The sequence below is a fragment of the Vulpes lagopus genome, chromosome 10 (genome assembly GCF_018345385.1).
Source record: "Vulpes lagopus strain Blue_001 chromosome 10, ASM1834538v1, whole genome shotgun sequence".
Classification (NCBI taxonomy): domain Eukaryota; kingdom Metazoa; phylum Chordata; class Mammalia; order Carnivora; family Canidae; genus Vulpes; species Vulpes lagopus.
The window spans coordinates 3,331,052-3,349,386 of record NC_054833.1 but is presented as its reverse complement, the minus strand read 5'-3'; the positions used below and the strand labels follow the sequence as shown (position 1 = coordinate 3,349,386).

General features: G+C 42.2%; 1 protein-coding gene and 1 long non-coding RNA gene across 2 annotated transcripts; both read left to right on the top strand.

The window, feature by feature from the left end:
• The first annotated feature begins 40 nt into the window (after positions 1-40).
• ACOT13 (acyl-CoA thioesterase 13) lies at positions 41-16,997 on the top strand. The gene is made up of 3 exons (XM_041769916.1): positions 41-302; positions 13,761-13,945; positions 16,534-16,997. The coding sequence occupies exons 1-3, from the start codon at positions 222-224 to the stop codon at positions 16,736-16,738; spliced, it is 471 nt and encodes a 156-aa protein (XP_041625850.1). The 5' UTR covers positions 41-221; the 3' UTR covers positions 16,739-16,997.
• LOC121499370 lies at positions 312-4,962 on the top strand. The gene is made up of 2 exons (XR_005990108.1): positions 312-679; positions 3,900-4,962. It is a non-coding gene; the product is annotated as an uncharacterized LOC121499370 (long non-coding RNA).
• Positions 16,998-18,335: the final 1,338 nt, after the last annotated feature.

Here is an 18,335-nt window from a genome sequence, read left to right as displayed (position 1 = left end):
GGCGGGGCGGGGCGGGTGGCACCGCGCGTGCGCGCGGGGTCACGACGGGGGCGGCTGGCGCGTAAGAGCACGTGGGCTGCTGGGGGCAGGCGGCGCCCGAGCGGGACGTGCAGCGGGCGAGGCCTCGCGCCAGTCCACCCGCTCGTCCTTGCTCCGTCGCGCGCTTCGGGGCCCCCGGCTCGCCGAAGGTCTCCTGCTGCGTGGAAGCCGCCGCCGTCTTGATGAGCCGCCTGATGCAGAACGTGCTGGACTTGATGAAGTCGATGACTTCTGCCCCCGGCTTTGACAGAGTTCTGGAAAAGGTACTGCCCTGCAAGGAAGCCCGGGCCCCCGGGAGGGTCCGTCGGGAACAGAGAGGACGACGGCTGTCGCGGAGAGCCGGCGTGGGTCAGCTCAGGCGCGGGGTGGCTTTCACCTGAATGCCCATGAGTAAGCCCGGGTCTTCCTGGACGGAAGGTTGGGTTCCGTCCGGACGAACCCAGGCCAAGCTGGAAATACGGCGAGTCGGAAGTGCCCTTCACCTGCGCGGGCTTCGGAGCTTGGCCCAGCCCAAGGTGAATGTGCTCAGAGCGCTGCTGTGCTGCAGGTGGGCAGCATCGCCCAGCGCGACACCTGTTCCCTAAGAAGTGATGACTCTCTTGTGTGGTTTTCAGGACCGTACTGAAAATGAAGTGATTGTGTAGGTACAAAATGATTTTTTTCTTTTTTTTTTAAGAAAGAGAATGCCCGTAGGAGGGAGAGGGAGAGAATTTTTTTTTTTTAAGATTTTATTTATTCATGAGAGACACAGGCAGAGGGAGCAGCAGGCCCCCTGCGGGGAGCCCGATGTGGAATTCCATCCCCGGACTCCCGGGTCACGACCAAAGGCAAGTGTCCCTAAATGAACTTTAAACAGACCAAGTGCAGTCATTTGTAGGAAGAATGTAGGGCATCCTCCTCCTGAAAACAACATGTGGGCTATAGTTTCAACATGTAAGCAACTCCCCTAATTATACCCAGGGCTTTTGTGAAAAACATACGAAATAATACTTAGACGGATATATTTAATGTTTTCAAGTAGCAAACACTAAAATCCAGATACGCTACTTTTTAACAGTAACTTTTTAAGAGAGATTATGCAACAAAAGAGGTATTGGACTAAGGAGAAATTTGCATTCCCTAAAAACAACTATAGCCATTTTCACTGTTAAACTTTCAACGACCAAATTTTGAGTGTGTGTTCTCTCATGATAATCTTGCCATGGGTTGGATTTGCCTTTGAGTGGTCTGATTAAAAATCTCATACTTTTTTTTTTTTAAGATTTTATTTATTCATTCATGAGAGAGGCAGAAAAACACCCAGAGGGAGAAGCAGGCTCCATGCAGGGAGCCCAATGTGGGATTTGATCCCGGGACTGTGGGATCATGCCCTGTGCTAAAGACTGGTGGTGCTCAACCGCTGAGCCACCCAGGCATCCCCAAAGTCTCATGCTCTTTTTTTTTTTTTTTTGAATATTTTATTTATTTATGTATTAGACAGCACGAGCAGGTAGGAGGGCACAGGGAGAGGGAGAAGCAGACTCCCCCACTGAGCAGGGAGCTGGATTCAGCGCTTGATCCCAGGACTCTGAGATCACAAAAGCAGACACTTTATCAACTACGCACTTAACCAACTGCACCACCCAGGGGCCCCGAAAATCCCATACCTTGAACAGATACACTGTAAGTCATAAACTTCAGGTATGCCTGAGTTGGCATTGGTAATAACTTGGTTTCCAAGAAGATATGCCTGTTAAACTTTTTTTTTTTTTTTTAAGATTTTATTTATTTTATTCATGAGAGACGCACAGAGAGAGAGACAGAGGCAGAGGGATAAGCAGGCTCCAGAGCCTGACCTGGGGCTCAATCCCAGGTCTCCAGGATCACACCCTGGGTCAAAGGCAGTGCTAAACCGCTGAGCCACCCAGGCTGCCCACCTGTTAAACTTGATGTATAGAGTTTCTCAGAAGTCCGAGTAAGGTTGAATAGTGCTACCCGTGATTCTACACCCAGTACTGTCCAATAGAGACACAGTGCAAGCTACAAATGCAAGCTGCATGTATAATTTTATGACATAAAATTATAAAAAAGGCAAAAAAGTAAAATTAATTTTACTATTATACTTGAAGCCACTCATTATATTCAAAATATTATTTTAGTTTGTAATCAATACAAGAGAGTATTATGTTTTGAGGACTTCCATCTTTGAAATCCAGCACATCTTAGTTCCTACTGGCCATGTTTCAAGTGCTCGAGACCGACATCAGGCTAGTAGCTAGCTAACTGCACAGGTCAGTACCGTGCAGGTGCTCTGGATTAATTTGATCTAAAATAGGATTTATGATTGGTTGTGTTTTGTGTGAGCAGAGATGCATGGGACAGAATATATATGAATAGTGATCCATAAAGCTAGTTGTGAACTTGGTTCCTTTCCTTTTACTGTTAATTTAAAGGTAACGTGACCTAAACCAATGGTTCTCAACCAAGGGGTAATTGTGCTCCCCATAGGATATTTGACAGTGTCTGGAGATGACTGGAGTAGGATGGAAGGGGCACTATGGGCATCTAGTGGGCAGAAGCCATAGATACCACTAACTGTCCTACAAACATGCTTCAGTGCATACATTCCCTCTCCCTCCCCCCCACAATAAAGAATCAGCCTGTCCAAATCAGCACTACTGACACTGAAAAACATTAATCATTCACTTTGTCCTGGGTTAAAACTAGACAAATTGCTACTATTTTGTTATAAGTATAAATCATGTCTCATAACTTTGGAACTTCCATGTCTTGGTATGGGACAAAGGTGTTTGTTTTCTCTAAATCTCTAGTTAACATTGATATTCTCTTTATTGAAATAACTAGTGTGTTTTTTGTTGCCTTACTGGTCTGTGACAAAATTATTTTATGTCACATAGTTGTCGTTTTGGTTATTTAAATAGGAAACTACACGTTTTTCTTTTTTTTTTTTTTAATTTTTATTTATTTATGATAGTCACACACAGAGAGAGAGAGAGGCAGAGACATAGGCAGAGGGAGAAGCAGGCTCCATGCACCGGGAGCCCGACGTGGGATTCGATCCCAGGTCTCCAGGATCGCGCCCTGGGCCAAAGGCAGGCGCCAAACTGCTGCGCCACCCAGGGATCCCGCTACACGTTTTTCAAGGCAAGAATGCTCATTTTGTAAGCATTTAATGCAAGCATGTTGATAAAACTAAATTGGAGGGGTGCCTGGGTGGCTTGGGTGGCTAAATGTCTGTCTGCCTTCAGCTCAGTTCACGATCTTGGTCCTAGCCTGCCTCAGGCTCTCTGCTCTGAGGGGAGCCTGATTCTCTCTCTGCCTGCTGCTCCCCCTGCTTGTAATAAGCAAGCACTTGCACGTTCTCTCTCTGACAAATAAGAAAAATCTTTAAAAAGAAAAAAAACTAAATTGGAGTAAGGATATTTGATCTTTCAGACACACCTGTGCTCTTACTTCAGTGCTTTTGCAAAGATGAGAAGGGATAATGTTTCATCTTTTTCTTCTTTTTTGAGTAGGCTCCATAGCCATGTGGAGTCCGGGGCGGGGCTTGAACACATGACCTTGAGATCGAGACCTGGGCAGAAATCAAGAGTCAGACATTAAACCAACTGAGCTGCCCCTTTATTATTATTATTTATTATTATTATTATTATTATTATTATTATTATTATTATTGAGTGTAAGAAGCAAGTGACATGTACAGAACTGTCTAAGTCAGCCCCATTACCCATTCCTACAGTGGCCTTACTGACTACCCCAATAGAGAAAACCACCTCACCAGAAGAGAGGTGCATTTTTTTTCCTTGATTATGTAAGAAAAACAATTAAGTCGTGAATGCTAACCTCTGATTCTTCTGAAGATTTTTTTTTAGGAGCTGGGGAGGGGCAGAGAGAGGAGGAGAAAGAGTCTGAACAAACTCCACACAAAGTTGAGATCACGACCTGAGCCAAAACCAAGAGTTGGACACTCAACAAGTGTGCCACCTGGGCTCCCCGTTTTTTTAAGTCAATGAATAATGTAGGCTAACACTTGAAAATTTGGCTGATAATATTCCAATTGAAGTTTCATTTCTTGGACAGATGTTTAGACTCAGCATACAGAATCTAGAATCTGCTAAATGATTTTTAAAATCTGCTATGTGACTTTCAATTTCTCCAAAAATGATCTGTTGAAGAAGACACTTTCCACTTAGCCCTGGTACAGATGTCAAATTAATGCACAAGATCTTACAAAAGAACTTCTTTATTTCAGCCTGTTCTTTTTCTTAAAAAAAAAAAAAAAAAAAAAAAAAAAGCCTCTGCTTTGCCTCCGGTTTTGTGGGTCTTTATAAACACTGAGAAACCAATCTTTTATAAAACACTGACACAGAAGAACTAACACTCAAATGAAATGTCCTGCTCTTACTTTAAGATGACCTTAAAATCAGTCAACAAACCCAAGTACTGTGAAATAATGAAGAAATACCAGCCACAGTCCCCTGCCTTCTAGGAGTTTATCATACAGGAGAGGAGAAAATCAGGACCCAGGGAACACATCAGTGTTATCGGATGTTCCCTAAGGAAGAAGAGTCCCATGAATAAAAAAAGTCCAGGAAACACTGATGTTGTATCCCCTGTTTTTAAAAAAAATTGCAGCAAAACACACGGAATGTAAAATTTGCCATCTTACCCATTCTAAAGTACACAATTCAGTATTAGTTGCATTCACACTGTTGTGGAAGGCTCATCACCACCCACCTCCAGAACTCTTCATTGTGCAAAGCTGGAACTCTCTGTTCATTAAACAATAACTGTTTCCTTTTCCTCCAGCCTTGGCATCATGTCTACCACCTGTCTCTCTGAATTTGACTACTCTAGGTATTTCATCTAAATGGAGATGTTCTACCCTTTTTATATATTAAAACTTTGGCTAGTTCTGGTATAAGTCAACATGTCTCACTTTATCATGGTTAAGTTATTTGCCACTGGCTCTTAGTACCCTACCAGTAACACATGTGGAGAAACATATCTTGGGAGTCTCAAGTGACAGGCACTTGTGCTAGGGTCTGGAAATACCATGTGGAATCCAACACAGAAATAAGGGAGTGGCAGAGACAGGCAAAGAGAGAAGCAGGGTCCTCGCAGGGAACCCAGTTCAGAAGCAAGGTAAAATTGCAGAGTCATCCTTATGAAAACACGATGAAGATGTGTAAGTAAATTAAGTATCGAAAGAGGAAGAACACAGAGAGAAATAGGAAGGTTTAGGAGTGAACCTCAAAAACTACAGAAATGGTTAGAAAGGTAAGAACAGATCTTACACTTACTAGAGAAACCTTGAGACTTTGAATTGATCACAAAAGGGCAGTGATATCATTTAGAAAATTTACCAGTGTGACATGCCAACAAATACTCTCAAACTCGTTTTTGGCCATTAAAATCATCTAGGTGTAAGAAATGCACAAGAAAGTAATAAAGCAACCTTTGTTCCAATAATGCGATACAAAAATTGTGGCTTTAGCATTATTTGTGGTATCAGAAATGCAAAATAACCATAGGGGAACGACTAAAAGAAATCACTTGTAGCTCCATGACATTTAAAACAATGGCTTGCTATCATAGGATCATGTCACTAAATGGTGTGTATGACTTTATAAAATTAGAAATTTTTGTATTTAAATTTTTCATAGCATTTACTATTTGTCATGCACTCTGCTGACTTTACTAACATGAACTCTATAGGCAAAAGATACAGTAAAGGCCAAAATACAATTATCTGGAAAAGAATTTCTCAATGAGTAGGTGGTTTTGTTTTGTTTTTTGTTTTGTTTTTTTTTTTTAAGATTTTACCCGTTCATTCATGGAAGACAGAGAGAGAGAGGCAGAGGGAGAAGCAGACTCCATGCAGGGATCCCGTTGCGGGACTTGACCCCAGGTCCCCAGGATCACGCCCCAGGCCGAAGGCAGGTGCCAAACTGCTGAGCCACCCAGGGATCCCCTGCTTTGTTGGTTTGTTTGTTTTTAAAGATTTTATTTATTCATGAGAAAGGTAGAGACACAGGCAAAGAGAGAAGCAGGCTCCTCGCAGGGAACCCAGTGTGGGACTTGATCTCTGCACCGGGATCAAGGCAGACACTCAACCTCTGAGGCACTCACACATCCCTATGAGTTGGTGTTTAAATCAGATATGGTAAGAACAGCTGTAAAAACAGTTTCATAAGTACCAAGGTATATAAACAGGCTGTTTACAAAAAAAAAAAAAAAATGTAGTCAGCCAATAAGCATGAAAGGATGTTCGGTAGCACTTCTAATCTGGCTAAAGCAAATTTAAAACATGAGATACCATATTATTTTGCCTATTACATTGTAAAAAAAGTAATTCAGAGTAATAACTAATATATTATTGATAAGGAATTAGGGAATCAGGTACTCATGCATTGCTTTTGAAAAGTAATATGGCAGATTTGTTAAAAATGTACATACCCTTTTACCCAGCTATCTAATTTTGGTGATATTTTATACAAATACCTTTGTAATGATAAAAAAAAATATGGAAAGAACATACATATAAAGCAAGAGTTTAATAAAGCTAATATATTCAAGACTAGGGAATACCACAAACCAGTTAGAAGACATTTCTGTGATTTAGGCTAGAGGCATGACAGTGATGTACCAGGAAGAAAAAAACAAAAGTTGCAGAGTAATATGTATAATGTGATCCATTTCTGTAGTTTTATTAAAAGGGAAAACCCCTACATGTGTGTACATGTTTGAATAAGCCTAGGGAATGATATTGAGTGATAAACAGCACTGAAGGAGTAGTAGGTAGGAAAATGCATCCCTACACTGATAATTCATATAAAATGAGTGATTGTTGTAATGAAACATCTAATGAAGAGAAGGAACGTGGCAGTTTAGATGGCTCAGAGATAAGATTTAAGGAGTTAAGATACGATTAGTGAAATTATGGACTCAAGTCAAACGTTGCTGATACTATAGGGGAAAAGGATTTGGCATCGATTCACATCAACTATAAAAATTTTGGAAAATTAATGTTAGTGGTGAATGGAGGGCCAATTCAAGGGAAATGAATTTACATTTCTTCTGCCACGGAAGATGCCCAAGTTTCAGTGCTCTGTGCATCCGTGGAAATAGCATGCTGCTGAAATGTTTCACTTGTGTAAGTAGCCCTTTTATTCTAGCCCTCCAGTCTCTGAAGATCTCAGAAAGTTATCTGAGAGCTGTGGTAGAAATTAAGTGTATGTATTTTAAAAATTCACAGAATTAAAAATAAATAAATAAATAAATAAAATAAATAAAAATTCACAGAATAATAATAAAAGGCAGTATAATTTTTACTCAACCGCCCTAGGAGTTGCAGGAATTTTTGGAATACTGTTCTCAGTGAACAGAGATTACTTAAAACTTTGTTACTGTTACATTTGTGGCATGGTCATATGACAGCCGAGCTGTTTGCTGGGCTTTGGCTCATCATATTTGCATTCCTGCAGGGCACCATCCCATCTTACTAAAGACTCCATATTCCGGTACTAGATTGCAAACTTAGATCACCTGCAAAAATTCTACACAAGTTTGTGTTTTGCCCCCTGGAGAGGAGTTCTGGAGTTGTGAATAGATGTTGTCTCAGTTCTCAGTGTATGTGGGATGAGGATGGTCCTCCATTAACCCCTCTTTTCCAGTCAGAACTGTACATGAGGTGACTTACTAAGGTGATTAATACAGTAGAAGCCTTCATAGTATATATCTTTATAGGTCTCAGAGTGATTCAGTAAAATCTGCCATTTACCAGCCACTGAGAAAAAAGTGATTGCTTACATTGTTTATAGCACATATTTAGTTACCAACACTCCAGTGAACAAGAGCAGAATGTTCCTTCAGCGAGTTAAAAAATTTTTTTTTAAGATTTTATTTATTCATAGGAGACAGAGAGAGAGAGAGAGAGAGAGGCAGAGACATAGGCAGAGGGAGAAGCAGGCTCCATGCAGGTAGCCTGATGCGGGGCTTGATCCCGGGTCTCCAGGATCAAGCCCTGAGCCGAAGGCAGATGCTCAACCACTGAGCCACCCAGGCATCGCTGGTTAAATCTTTGGGGGCTATTTCATTCAGTTCCACTAAGCTCTTCCCTTGGGCTTTGTCTTGCCTCCTATGGTGCTCATCTGCTAATGTCTGTTACTTCTAGCCTTCTCTTATAACCTCTGCTGGCTTCTTACCTCCTTGAGGACGAGGGCAACGCCTTATTTTTGGATCTTCAGCCACTTCTGTTCTTCAAGAGCTGTCGCTGGCATCCCCAGCTGTCTTGCTCTGACCCAGCTGTATACCTCAACTAACTTTTATTATTGGACTTGCTGTATAGTACTGAAAATATCTGTTACCTACTTCCTGTGCCACACGGAGAGCACTCTTTGGGAGCAGGACTGTAGTAGATGCTTGATGAGCATATGTCAGTGCCTGATGCAAGGTGTCCAGTAGAATGGCTCTCACACCAAAGATGCTCCCTAGAGCTTGGTCAGTCAGTTGCTGGTGCCACTAATGGTTGAACATTTTGGTACAGAATGCTGACCTTCAGATTCGAATGTATTCACTCATTCAGCAAACATTTGAGCACCTACTATGTGCCAGGCACTACTCAAGTCAGCAGAAAACTCACAGAAGATCCTTCCACTGATGGGACTTGTATATTATGTGTAAAAAATCAAACACTAGCCAGAGTAAGTAAAGCAGATACATGGAGTATGCCAGATGGTGCTGAGTGGTGCAAAAGAATATAAAGCAGAGACCAGTGATAGAGTATTGGGAGAGTGTAAAGATTTTTCCTCTAAAATGTATATTCCTGTGGAGCCCCCCCCCCCCCCCACCGGGTTCAGTTAAGACCTGAGAGCAAGTCATTGATGCTCGAAGGGAAAGAGTGTTCTGGGCCAGGGGAACAGCCAGTGTAAAGGCTCTGCGACTTTAAAACACTGTGTGTTTGCAGTATTTCCAGAGGAATTCTAAGCGGACAAATTGGAGATGAGGTCTCACAAGCTTCATAGGTTACTGTAAGGACTTCGGTTTTTACTTCAAGGGATTTGAACGGAACAGTGACAGGATTTTACGTGTAGTTTTATTTTTTTTTAAAGGTTTTATTTATTTATTCATGAGAGAGAGAGAGAGAGAGAGGCAGAGAACGAGGCAGAGGGAGAAACAGGCTCCATGCAGGGAGCCTGACGTGGGACTCGATCCCAGGTCTCCAGGATCAGGCCCTGGACCGAAGGCAGGCGCTAAACCGCAGAGCCACCGGGCTGCCCTTACGTGTAGTTTTAAAGGGGCACTCCTATCATTAATGAGAGAGCAGACATGAGGCAGGCAAGGGTGGGAGCAGGAAGGGGACTTGGCAGGCCACTGTAGCAACTGGAGGGAAGAAATAGCTTGGGCCAGAGTAGAAGAGTGATGAATAGTGGATGGGGGCTAGGGACAGGATTGGATTCTGGCCATGACTGAAGATGGAGGGGTAGGATTTGCTGATGGATAGGGAGAGAGGAGAGAAGACTGTTGGGGAGGCTGTGCCCCTTGAAGACCATCTACCCAGCTCTCTGTGATTGCTCATGGCTTGCATCACTCACTAGACTTTTTGCTTTTTCTCCCCGCTTGATACCACCTACATCTTGAGCACTTGTATATAGAGTGCCTTGTGTTAGAGAACCTGTGCTCTAGCCTGCTGAGTGAAGCTGAAACCTGGGCTGGCCTTGGGTAGCCTTGTGAGGCTGAAGGATTAGTTGGCCCTAAGACTCCAGTGGGCATTGCAGAATAAGAGCCAGCAGAGAAGAAGGAAACCCAGAAGGTGGACATGGCAGTTAGGGGAGGGTCACAAAAAGGTTTAGATGTCACTGAGAAAGGGCTGAAAAGTATCCACTGACTTTACTAATCAGGACATGCAGTGATTGAATTTAGTACCAGAGGGATGCCTGGGTGGCTCATTGGTTGAGCGCCTGCCTTTGGCTCAGGTCGTGATTTCAGGGTCCAGGATTGAGTCCCGCACTGGGTTCCCCACATGGAACCTGCTTTTCTCCCTCTGCCTATGTCCTTGCCTCTCTCTGTGCGTCTCTCATGAATAAATAAAGAAATCTTAAAAAAAAAAATTTAGTAACAGAGACCATTCTAATCGGGCAATTCTAAGATCCATGTGAAACTATATAAAGCAACTTGCATTTTGATGCCTGTATTTGAATCACAACCTTAGTAAGGATGAGAGCTAATGTGTTTTGATCACCTGTGACCTGCCAGGCCTCATTCTAACTGCTCAATTTTAAGGTTATCTTAACCTTTACAAAACCCTATGCGGGCTGTGCTGTTATGTTCACTTTACAGAACAGACGGGGAAAACTCAGTTAAGGATCTGGCCTGAGTCTGGGCCTAGAGCCAGGCTCTTCACTACTGATCTAAAGGCATGTGCGTGTTAAACTGCTAAGATACATGCTACACAACTAGTGCTGGACCGCCGTGGAGCATGCACCACAGCAATCCTGTGGCACATGCCCTTTTACAGTCCCTGGACATCACAGTCTGCGGACACTTCCTTCTGGTATCCGCCCTGGGTCACCTTGGAAATCAGCAGTGGCTGTCATCAGGGCAAAGTGCTTGAAAACAAACTCTTCTCAGACCTAAAATTCTCATTCACAGACACCATCTGTTCTCTGTGCTTTTGTGTGTATACATGGTCTTTCATACTTGGTCTCCTGTCTTGGTGCACTCACATTTTCATGTACCCAGATTTTCTTCTGCCTCGAGCCTCACGCCTTTAAGCCGATCACAGACATCTTTACTGAACCAGAGATACACACTTCTTAATCTGTGAGCAGGCTCAGTATGGTGATCAGCAGCAGTCACAGTGACAGAGGTCTCTCAAGGACCAGAGTGACTAGAAACATCAAGCAAGGCCTACAGAGAGTCCTGAGGTCTGGACAGGGCTCCTACTGGGGACCGTCTCCTTCACTGCTATTATTAGGCATCCCTTCTCTCTGTCTTTATTGAAAAGCTAAGGGAGGAAAGGGGAGACTGTCCCCTCAAGTGTGTTACCTATGATGGGATTTGAACCTAGGGGTTTGGGTGACTGAGGAGGGTGCCATGGCAGCATGAGTCACATAAACTCATGTGAATGCATGAGGAATAGGGAAGGGACAGGACACTCAGGCCATATAGAAAAGGGACAGATTGTGTGTGCATGCATATACGTAAGGAGCCCATGTGTCAGACAGCTGAGCCATAAAGGTTCTTGCCAACCTGCTGCCCAACCCCTGTGATCATGAGAATAGAATGTATTTGGGCAATTAATCCTCTGTATTGTTTGGGGCCCCGCAGATATATTCGTGACCCCACCGCATCATACAAGGCTTTCCAGCCATCCTCCCACCAGACCCCAAATGAACCAGGACTGAGTTATTCGCAGCAGGCCAGTTGAGATGTGAAGGGACATGATTTTACACAGTGGTTAAACTTGAGATGTCTGAATCAAAGGAAGATGAAAGTATCTACTTCAAAGATGTGTGAGGATGGAAACCATGCAGAGTTGCTGAGTGTGGTCCCTAACACAAAGTTGGCCATAGTTAATAACCCAATAAACAAGTGTGTCCCCTACAACCCATATCTTAACTGAGATTTTGAGGGTTTTTTGTTTTGTTTTGTTTTGTTTTTACAGTATTCTCATAACCCCTTCATCAAAGAAAGGTTAGCTCTCCATTGGTCTCTTCCTCAACAAGATTACCTATTAGGGTTGGCTAGTTGGCTAGGACATTCCTTTGTTAGCTTCTCTTCCCTGACCTGCCAGCTTCTTTCCCCATTTTCACTTATTTCGCTCTTCCGGTCTGTCAGGACTCAATTATTCCCCAGGAAGCCTTTCCTAATGTCATTTCTCTGAAAACATACTTTTATTAGTTAGGTATCCTCTAAGCAACCGGTGTTTATTCTGTCCCTAGGAATTCCCTCCCATGTGTTCTCATTGATAACTTTAGGTTGTGCACCCTTACCAGCAGGGATTTGATTTCTTTCATCCTTATATTCCCAGGGCTTGCTAAACTCCTGTAAATGCTTGGATACAGGTCGTGCACACCTTGATCCTGCTTGAAATACATATTAGTTTATGAGGACATCTTGTGGTCAGATCATTTATTGTATGAATAGACTTGATGCTGTTCTAATACTTACTTGCCACTGATGCACCTGTGAGGCAAAAACATGACATGAAATTGTTTAGGATACTTTATAGTGTGTGGCTCTGTTTATCCTCAGCATAAACAGCAGCAAAACCACTAAAGTTATGGCTTGTGAAATTCCCAAAGTGTCTTCCTGGTGGGAGCCCTTAAAGGTCACTGTATATCCCGACTTCATAGTTAGTGTATATCTGGACTTCATAGTTAGTGTCGAAGGAAATTGAAGATAGACCTAGATCTGAATCTCAGTTCTATCACACCATAGATGATCCCAACAACAAACCACTGTGAATTTAATTTACAAAATGGAAATTGTCCCTTACTTATTGGTGTAATATATGTTAATGTTTAGTGCAGTGACTAGCAAAGGAAAATGCTAAGGTAGCAGTTATTTAGAATCTAACCATTTAAGGCTTAAAACACCCCTCACCCCGAAATACAACAGACACACCCAATACCGATCTGTATTCAATCTGAATGCCTTTGGCCATGGTGAAAATCATAGTGCTAAATCCAGCACATTCCAGCCACAGCACAGCTCCAACTTCTATATACTATGCTATGATGTTTTTCCTAATAGTTTAACTAGGATATAAGAAACTTATTTCTGTTATTTTTTCCAAAAGTTTGCTTTTTAAAGATTTTGATATCAAATTTTTAATTTGTTGTTCCATATTTTATCTTTCACATAATTCTTTTTCATTATGACACTATGATACCTAAAAGCCAGCAGTTAAACTTTGCTGGATTCCGTTGTTAAACTTTTTATATTAATGGGTTTATGGTAGAAGTTTGTTGATTTTAGTAACTCATTGAATTACTGAATTTCTTCCAGTCTGTTTTTTTTTTTTTTTTTTAAGATTTCATTTATTTATTCATGGGAGACACATAGAGAGAGAGGCAGAGACACAGGCAGAAAGAGAAGCAGGCTTCATGCAAGGAGCCCGATGTGGGACTTTATCCCAGGACCCCAGGATCACACCTTGGGCCGAAGGCAGGCACTAAACCACTGAGCCACCCAGGGATCCAAAGTCACTAGAAAAATTGCCCTCTACAAAAATTAGGGAATGTCCAAATTAAAGCTATCATGAGTTAACAGATCACAGGGGCCAGCTAGCTTTTTGGTCCAGAATTTCTGTGGAGACATTAAGAGATGTCATCTTGTCACACACAAAGCTGAAAAGCTCAGAATATTTCTGCAGAGTGGAGATTTAACAAAAACTGTCTTTCCCTAAATATTCCTTTTTCTTTAAGAACAGTTTACCTATGGGTTAATTTCTATCATAGAGACATTGGTAACTTACTTGCATTTCTCATCAACTCTTTTAGGATCACTTAGTTTAAGATTTTATTTTTAAGCAATCTACACCCAACGTGGGGCTTGAACTCACAACCCCCAGATCAAGAGTTGCATGCTCTACCAACTGAGCCAGCCAGGCACCTGTGGTGTGACCCCGTTTAACCCAGTGATTGTTCTTGATGGGCTGTTTGGGCTTTGCTAATACCAAAGAATGTTCAAAATTCTTTTTTTTTTATACTTAGGTGACTCTTGTCTCTGCTGCCCCTGGGAAAGTGATTTGTGAAATGAAAGTAGAAAGCAACCATGCCAATAAATACGGCACTCTCCATGGTGGTTTGACAGCCACCCTAGTGGACAACATATCAACGTTGGCTCTGCTGTGCACAGAAAGGGGAGTACCCGGAGTCAGTGTGGATATGAACATAACGTATGTACCCAAACTGTACTACAAATAACTTTTTTTTTTCAAATAACTTTTTTTAATGAGGAAACTCATTTCAAACAACTAGGACTAATACATTCATGACATAAAACTGGAGGTGTCCTGTAGTGTAGCTCTAGATGTGCCTTGAAGGTTCCCATAGCCTTCGAATGTGGAACTAGAGGAACTAATTTCCAAGTGCAGTGTGTATCAGGAGTGCAGGGCTTAGGACCTAAACATTCAAAACCGCAAACATTCAGCTTCTGTTACATATACTCGTGGGGGGAAAATCGTCACAAACCCACAGCCTATACCTGTTTCCCAATCCTCACAAGTACTACTTGTACAGATCATTTATGAGGGTCATACTGAGTGGACAGAAAAAAGCCTGAGTAAAATTAAAAGTGGATAAGCCTTCATAAAGTATGTATTGCCATTGCCATATAACAAGGTGAAAACAAATGTCCAGGTTTGCAGTCCTGTCTCTCTCTTTGCAACTGCAAACATGCTCTGTACACATAAACTCCATGATCAGGAAGCAGTGCCACAGATGGCAGGCTGTCACTCACCATTGTGAAAATGCCTGCAGGGCTCATATGTTTTCAAGTGTAAAAAATTCACTTCCAGCATTAACAAGTACCCCTGCCATCCCTTATCAATAGAGTGCAGGGCCCAGGGATTTAGTTTCAAGACAACTAGTTTTTCCATCTACACAACAGAACAATGATTTTTTTGGAGTGGGGGCAGAGGACAGGCAGGGATTAGGGTGGGAAAGCCAATGCTATGGACCACGAGGGCAATGGAAATAATGTCAATTTTCTTTTTTTACGATCTAAATTTAGGGTGCCTGAAGAAAATTCAGCCTTTTTTTTTTTTTTTTAAGATTTATTTATTCATGAGAGACAGAGAGGCAGAGGGAGAAACAGGCTTCAAGCAAGGAGCCCAATGTGGGACTTAATCCCAGGTCTCCAGGATCTGCTGCCGAAGGCAGCGCTAAACCGCTGAGCCACCCAGGCTGCCCACAAATTCAGCCCTTCTTTACTATGGGAACAAATTGAGGGTGCAATAAGCAAATCACAGGACAAGACAGAAGTGCTCTTGAAATTAAGATCTCAGAGGTTCTGCTTGCTGTGGTGAGCATGTTCTGCAGTCCTTACCTTACTCCACATGGTAAGGGGTGAGGCTAGCCGACAACCCCCTTGGCCTCGGGAACCTCTCTTAAGAGCAGAGATCCTCAAAATGAGCACTGTTTCTCGTCATCTTCTGAGATACTACCGCTGCTCTCACAAGCCTAAAGAATTTTTTGTAAGTCAGACATAGTTTCCATGTATGTGTGGTCAAAGGTAGAGGTCACAATCAAGAACTGCCCGAGCTTCAAAACCTGACTCACTTGAACAGAAATACACCGTCTCAAAGATTTACTACAGATATTTTAAAAATAAATGAGTGACAATTTAGGAGTAAGACAGGTAGGGAGAGGTCTCTTAAAAAATACATACAACTCATCACCTGGATTCTAAGGGCCTCCTTGCAATTCCTTATTGTTCTTACATTAAATCATCTTTAAGTGCAGAATTTACTCACATGCCAGTTACATAAATTCTAAACACCAGTATGACAAGATACAGTAGTCCCCTCTTAGCCACAGGGCTACATTCCAAGACCTCCAGTGGATGCCTGAAACCACAGATAGTACTGGACCCATTGTATGTTTTCCCTATACACACATACCTATGATCAAGTTGCATCGAGGCATTGTAAGATAAACAATGATAATAGAACAAGCATCAGCTACTGTAATGCTGCATGAATGTGGTCTCTGAAATCACCATATTGAACCGTATGCACCCGTCTAGTGAGGCCGTGAGATACAGTCCCTACATGAAGTGAGGGGAGTGGCATAGGCAGGGGGGTGCAGCTTTAGGCTACTGTTGATCTCTGACAATAGGTCAGGAGGATCTGGACTCCTGGGTGGCTCTGCAGTTGGGGCGCCTGCCTGCGGCTCAGGTCACGATCCTGAGATCCGGGATCGAGTCCCACATCGGGCTCCCTGCATGAAGCCTGCTTCTTCCTCTGTGTCTCTGCCTCTCTCTCTCTCTGTGTCTCTCATGAATAAATAAATCTTTAAAAAAAAAATAAGTCAGGAGGGATCATCTGCTTCCTTCTGGACCACAGGTAAGGGGGAACCTGCTGAGTTAGATGCCAGGCAATACTTCACCCAGGATTTCAGCAGATCAGATAAAAGCTGGAGAAAATCTTTCACCAACCCTGAATAAATAGGAAATGGAAAACTTAAAGGTGGGTAGGGAATACAACTTCCACATTTATAGGAAAAGAAACTTAAAAAAAAAAAAGAAAGAAACGTGTGTGGATATGGAAAGGGGAAAGATGAACTTGGTCAGGACCAGCCATTCAAATGTGATGGGACAGAAAACTTACTGGTAACTATTCTTAAACTACTTTGAGGAAAATAAGGAACACATAAGAAGGCTGTTAAGAGATACAGCTAGCCCTCTTAAAAAATTGTTAGAAATGTTTATAAATTCAAAAAGTGAAAAATTATTTGCTATTAACTATATTTGTTTCCCTTCAAGGTACATGTCCCCTGCAAAAATAGGAGAAGACATAGTGATAACAGCACATATTCTGAAGCAAGGGAAAACACTTGCATTTACCTCTGTGGATCTGATGAACAAGACCACGGGAAAATTGGTAGCACAAGGCAGACACACAAAACACCTGGGAAACCAAGACCAGCATGTTAACCGGAAGACACCCAACAACAAAGACCAAGTGTAAATTTGACTTGAACAAATATAACTTTCAGGATAAGTTAGCACAACCAGAAATTGTTAGGAATTATTTTCTTTGGGAAAATGCCATAGGAACCAAGTGGGATGTAGGATGAGACTGTTTTTCATTTAAAAATTTCTTCAATTTGTAAAAAAAAAAAAAAAAAAAAAAAAAAAATTTCTTCAATTTGTTTGTAATCTTATAGAGTTGATACTTGGGTGAAAAAAAATCCTTAGCTGAAAGTGTTTCTGAAAACTTAGGTAAAGCAAAGAAGCCAGCAAGGCCATTTTGAGAGATTACCTTAGAGCTAATGTCCAATATTAAGCTATTAGAGAAATACAGGAAGCAACTTTAAATAAATTTGGAAGGGATCCCTGGGTGGCTCAGCGGCTTAGTGCCTGCCTTTGGCCCAGGGCGCAATCCTGGAGTCCCGGGATCGAGTTCCGCGTCGGGCTTCAGGCATGGAGACTGCTTCTCCCTCCCCCTGTGTCTCTGCCTCTCTCTCTCTCATGAATAAATAAATCTTTAAAAAAATAAATTTGGAGACATTAACAGTTAAAGGCTGATTCTCCTTTGCTTGTCATGGAACTCTGTTAGAAGTAGACTTCCTAGAGCATTGAGCATGTAGGACTGGCATCTAGTTCTTAATTTCTAATATTTCCCTCCAAAAGGAACCTAGGCTTCTTGGAGAAAATAGCTGATGCAAGGACTGGGGAACTGGCATTAGGGAAATTGACATTAACATATTTTGTGCTTCAAAGTAAGCAAGTGTTCAAGAAAATAGTTAAGAGGCATGCGAACTGTGCACATGTTATCATTTAGGTAGATGTTATAGGGCAGAGACAGGAGGGCTCTTCCTTATGACAGAATGCTGCTAAATGTGGTGGGGAGGAATAGATACTATTTTGCAACTATCATAGTAAACATTGGTCACAGCCAAAAATCAAAAATCACTGGTGGTCCCAATAAAGAACAGAGGATTTCCATGTTGTTTCCCAGACTGCTTCTTAGTTACAAGGGAAAAATAGTCACTATACAATTCAGAAACAAGACACCACCTCTGACCAGTCAAAATTCATACCAAGAGCAAATTGACAGTGCATTTCTCGATATTAACTGGAGAAGGGAGTGAGGTTACATGAATTGGGTGCTGGCCAGAGTGCATAATCCCAAATTTAACCACGAAGAAGCATCATTCAGATGCAAAATGAGGAATACTATTTAAAAAAATTAGCCTACTCTTCAAAAAATGTCAGGGTCCAAAACAAAGGCCAGATTAGATTTGACAACTAAATGCCAACAGTCCTGTAGTGGACCGTTGGTGGGGTGGGTTTTAAATTAAAAACAGGGTATTGGGACGCCTGGGTGTTCAGTGATTGAGCATCTGCCTTAGGCTCAGGTCGTGATCCCGGGATCCGGGATCAAGTCCCACATCAGGCTCCCTGCAAGGAGCCTGCTTCTCCCTTTGCCTGTGTCTCTGCTTCTCTCTCAGTCTGTCTCTCTCATGAATAAATAAATCAATCTTAAAAAAATAAAAACGGTATTTAGGATGATGAACAAAACTGGAATATCAATGACAGATTAAGGTATATCAACATTACAT

Bases quoted from the DNA above. Each gene is read 5' to 3' on its own strand.
- ACOT13 (XM_041769916.1), top strand. From the start codon at position 222: ATGAGCCGCCTGATGCAGAACGTGCTGGACTTGATGAAGTCGATGACT. The intron at 303-13,760 runs GTACTGCCCTGC...TTTTATACTTAG, and splicing joins TTGACAGAGTTCTGGAAAAG to GTGACTCTTGTCTCTGCTGC. The intron at 13,946-16,533 runs GTATGTACCCAA...TTTCCCTTCAAG, and splicing joins AGTGTGGATATGAACATAAC to GTACATGTCCCCTGCAAAAA.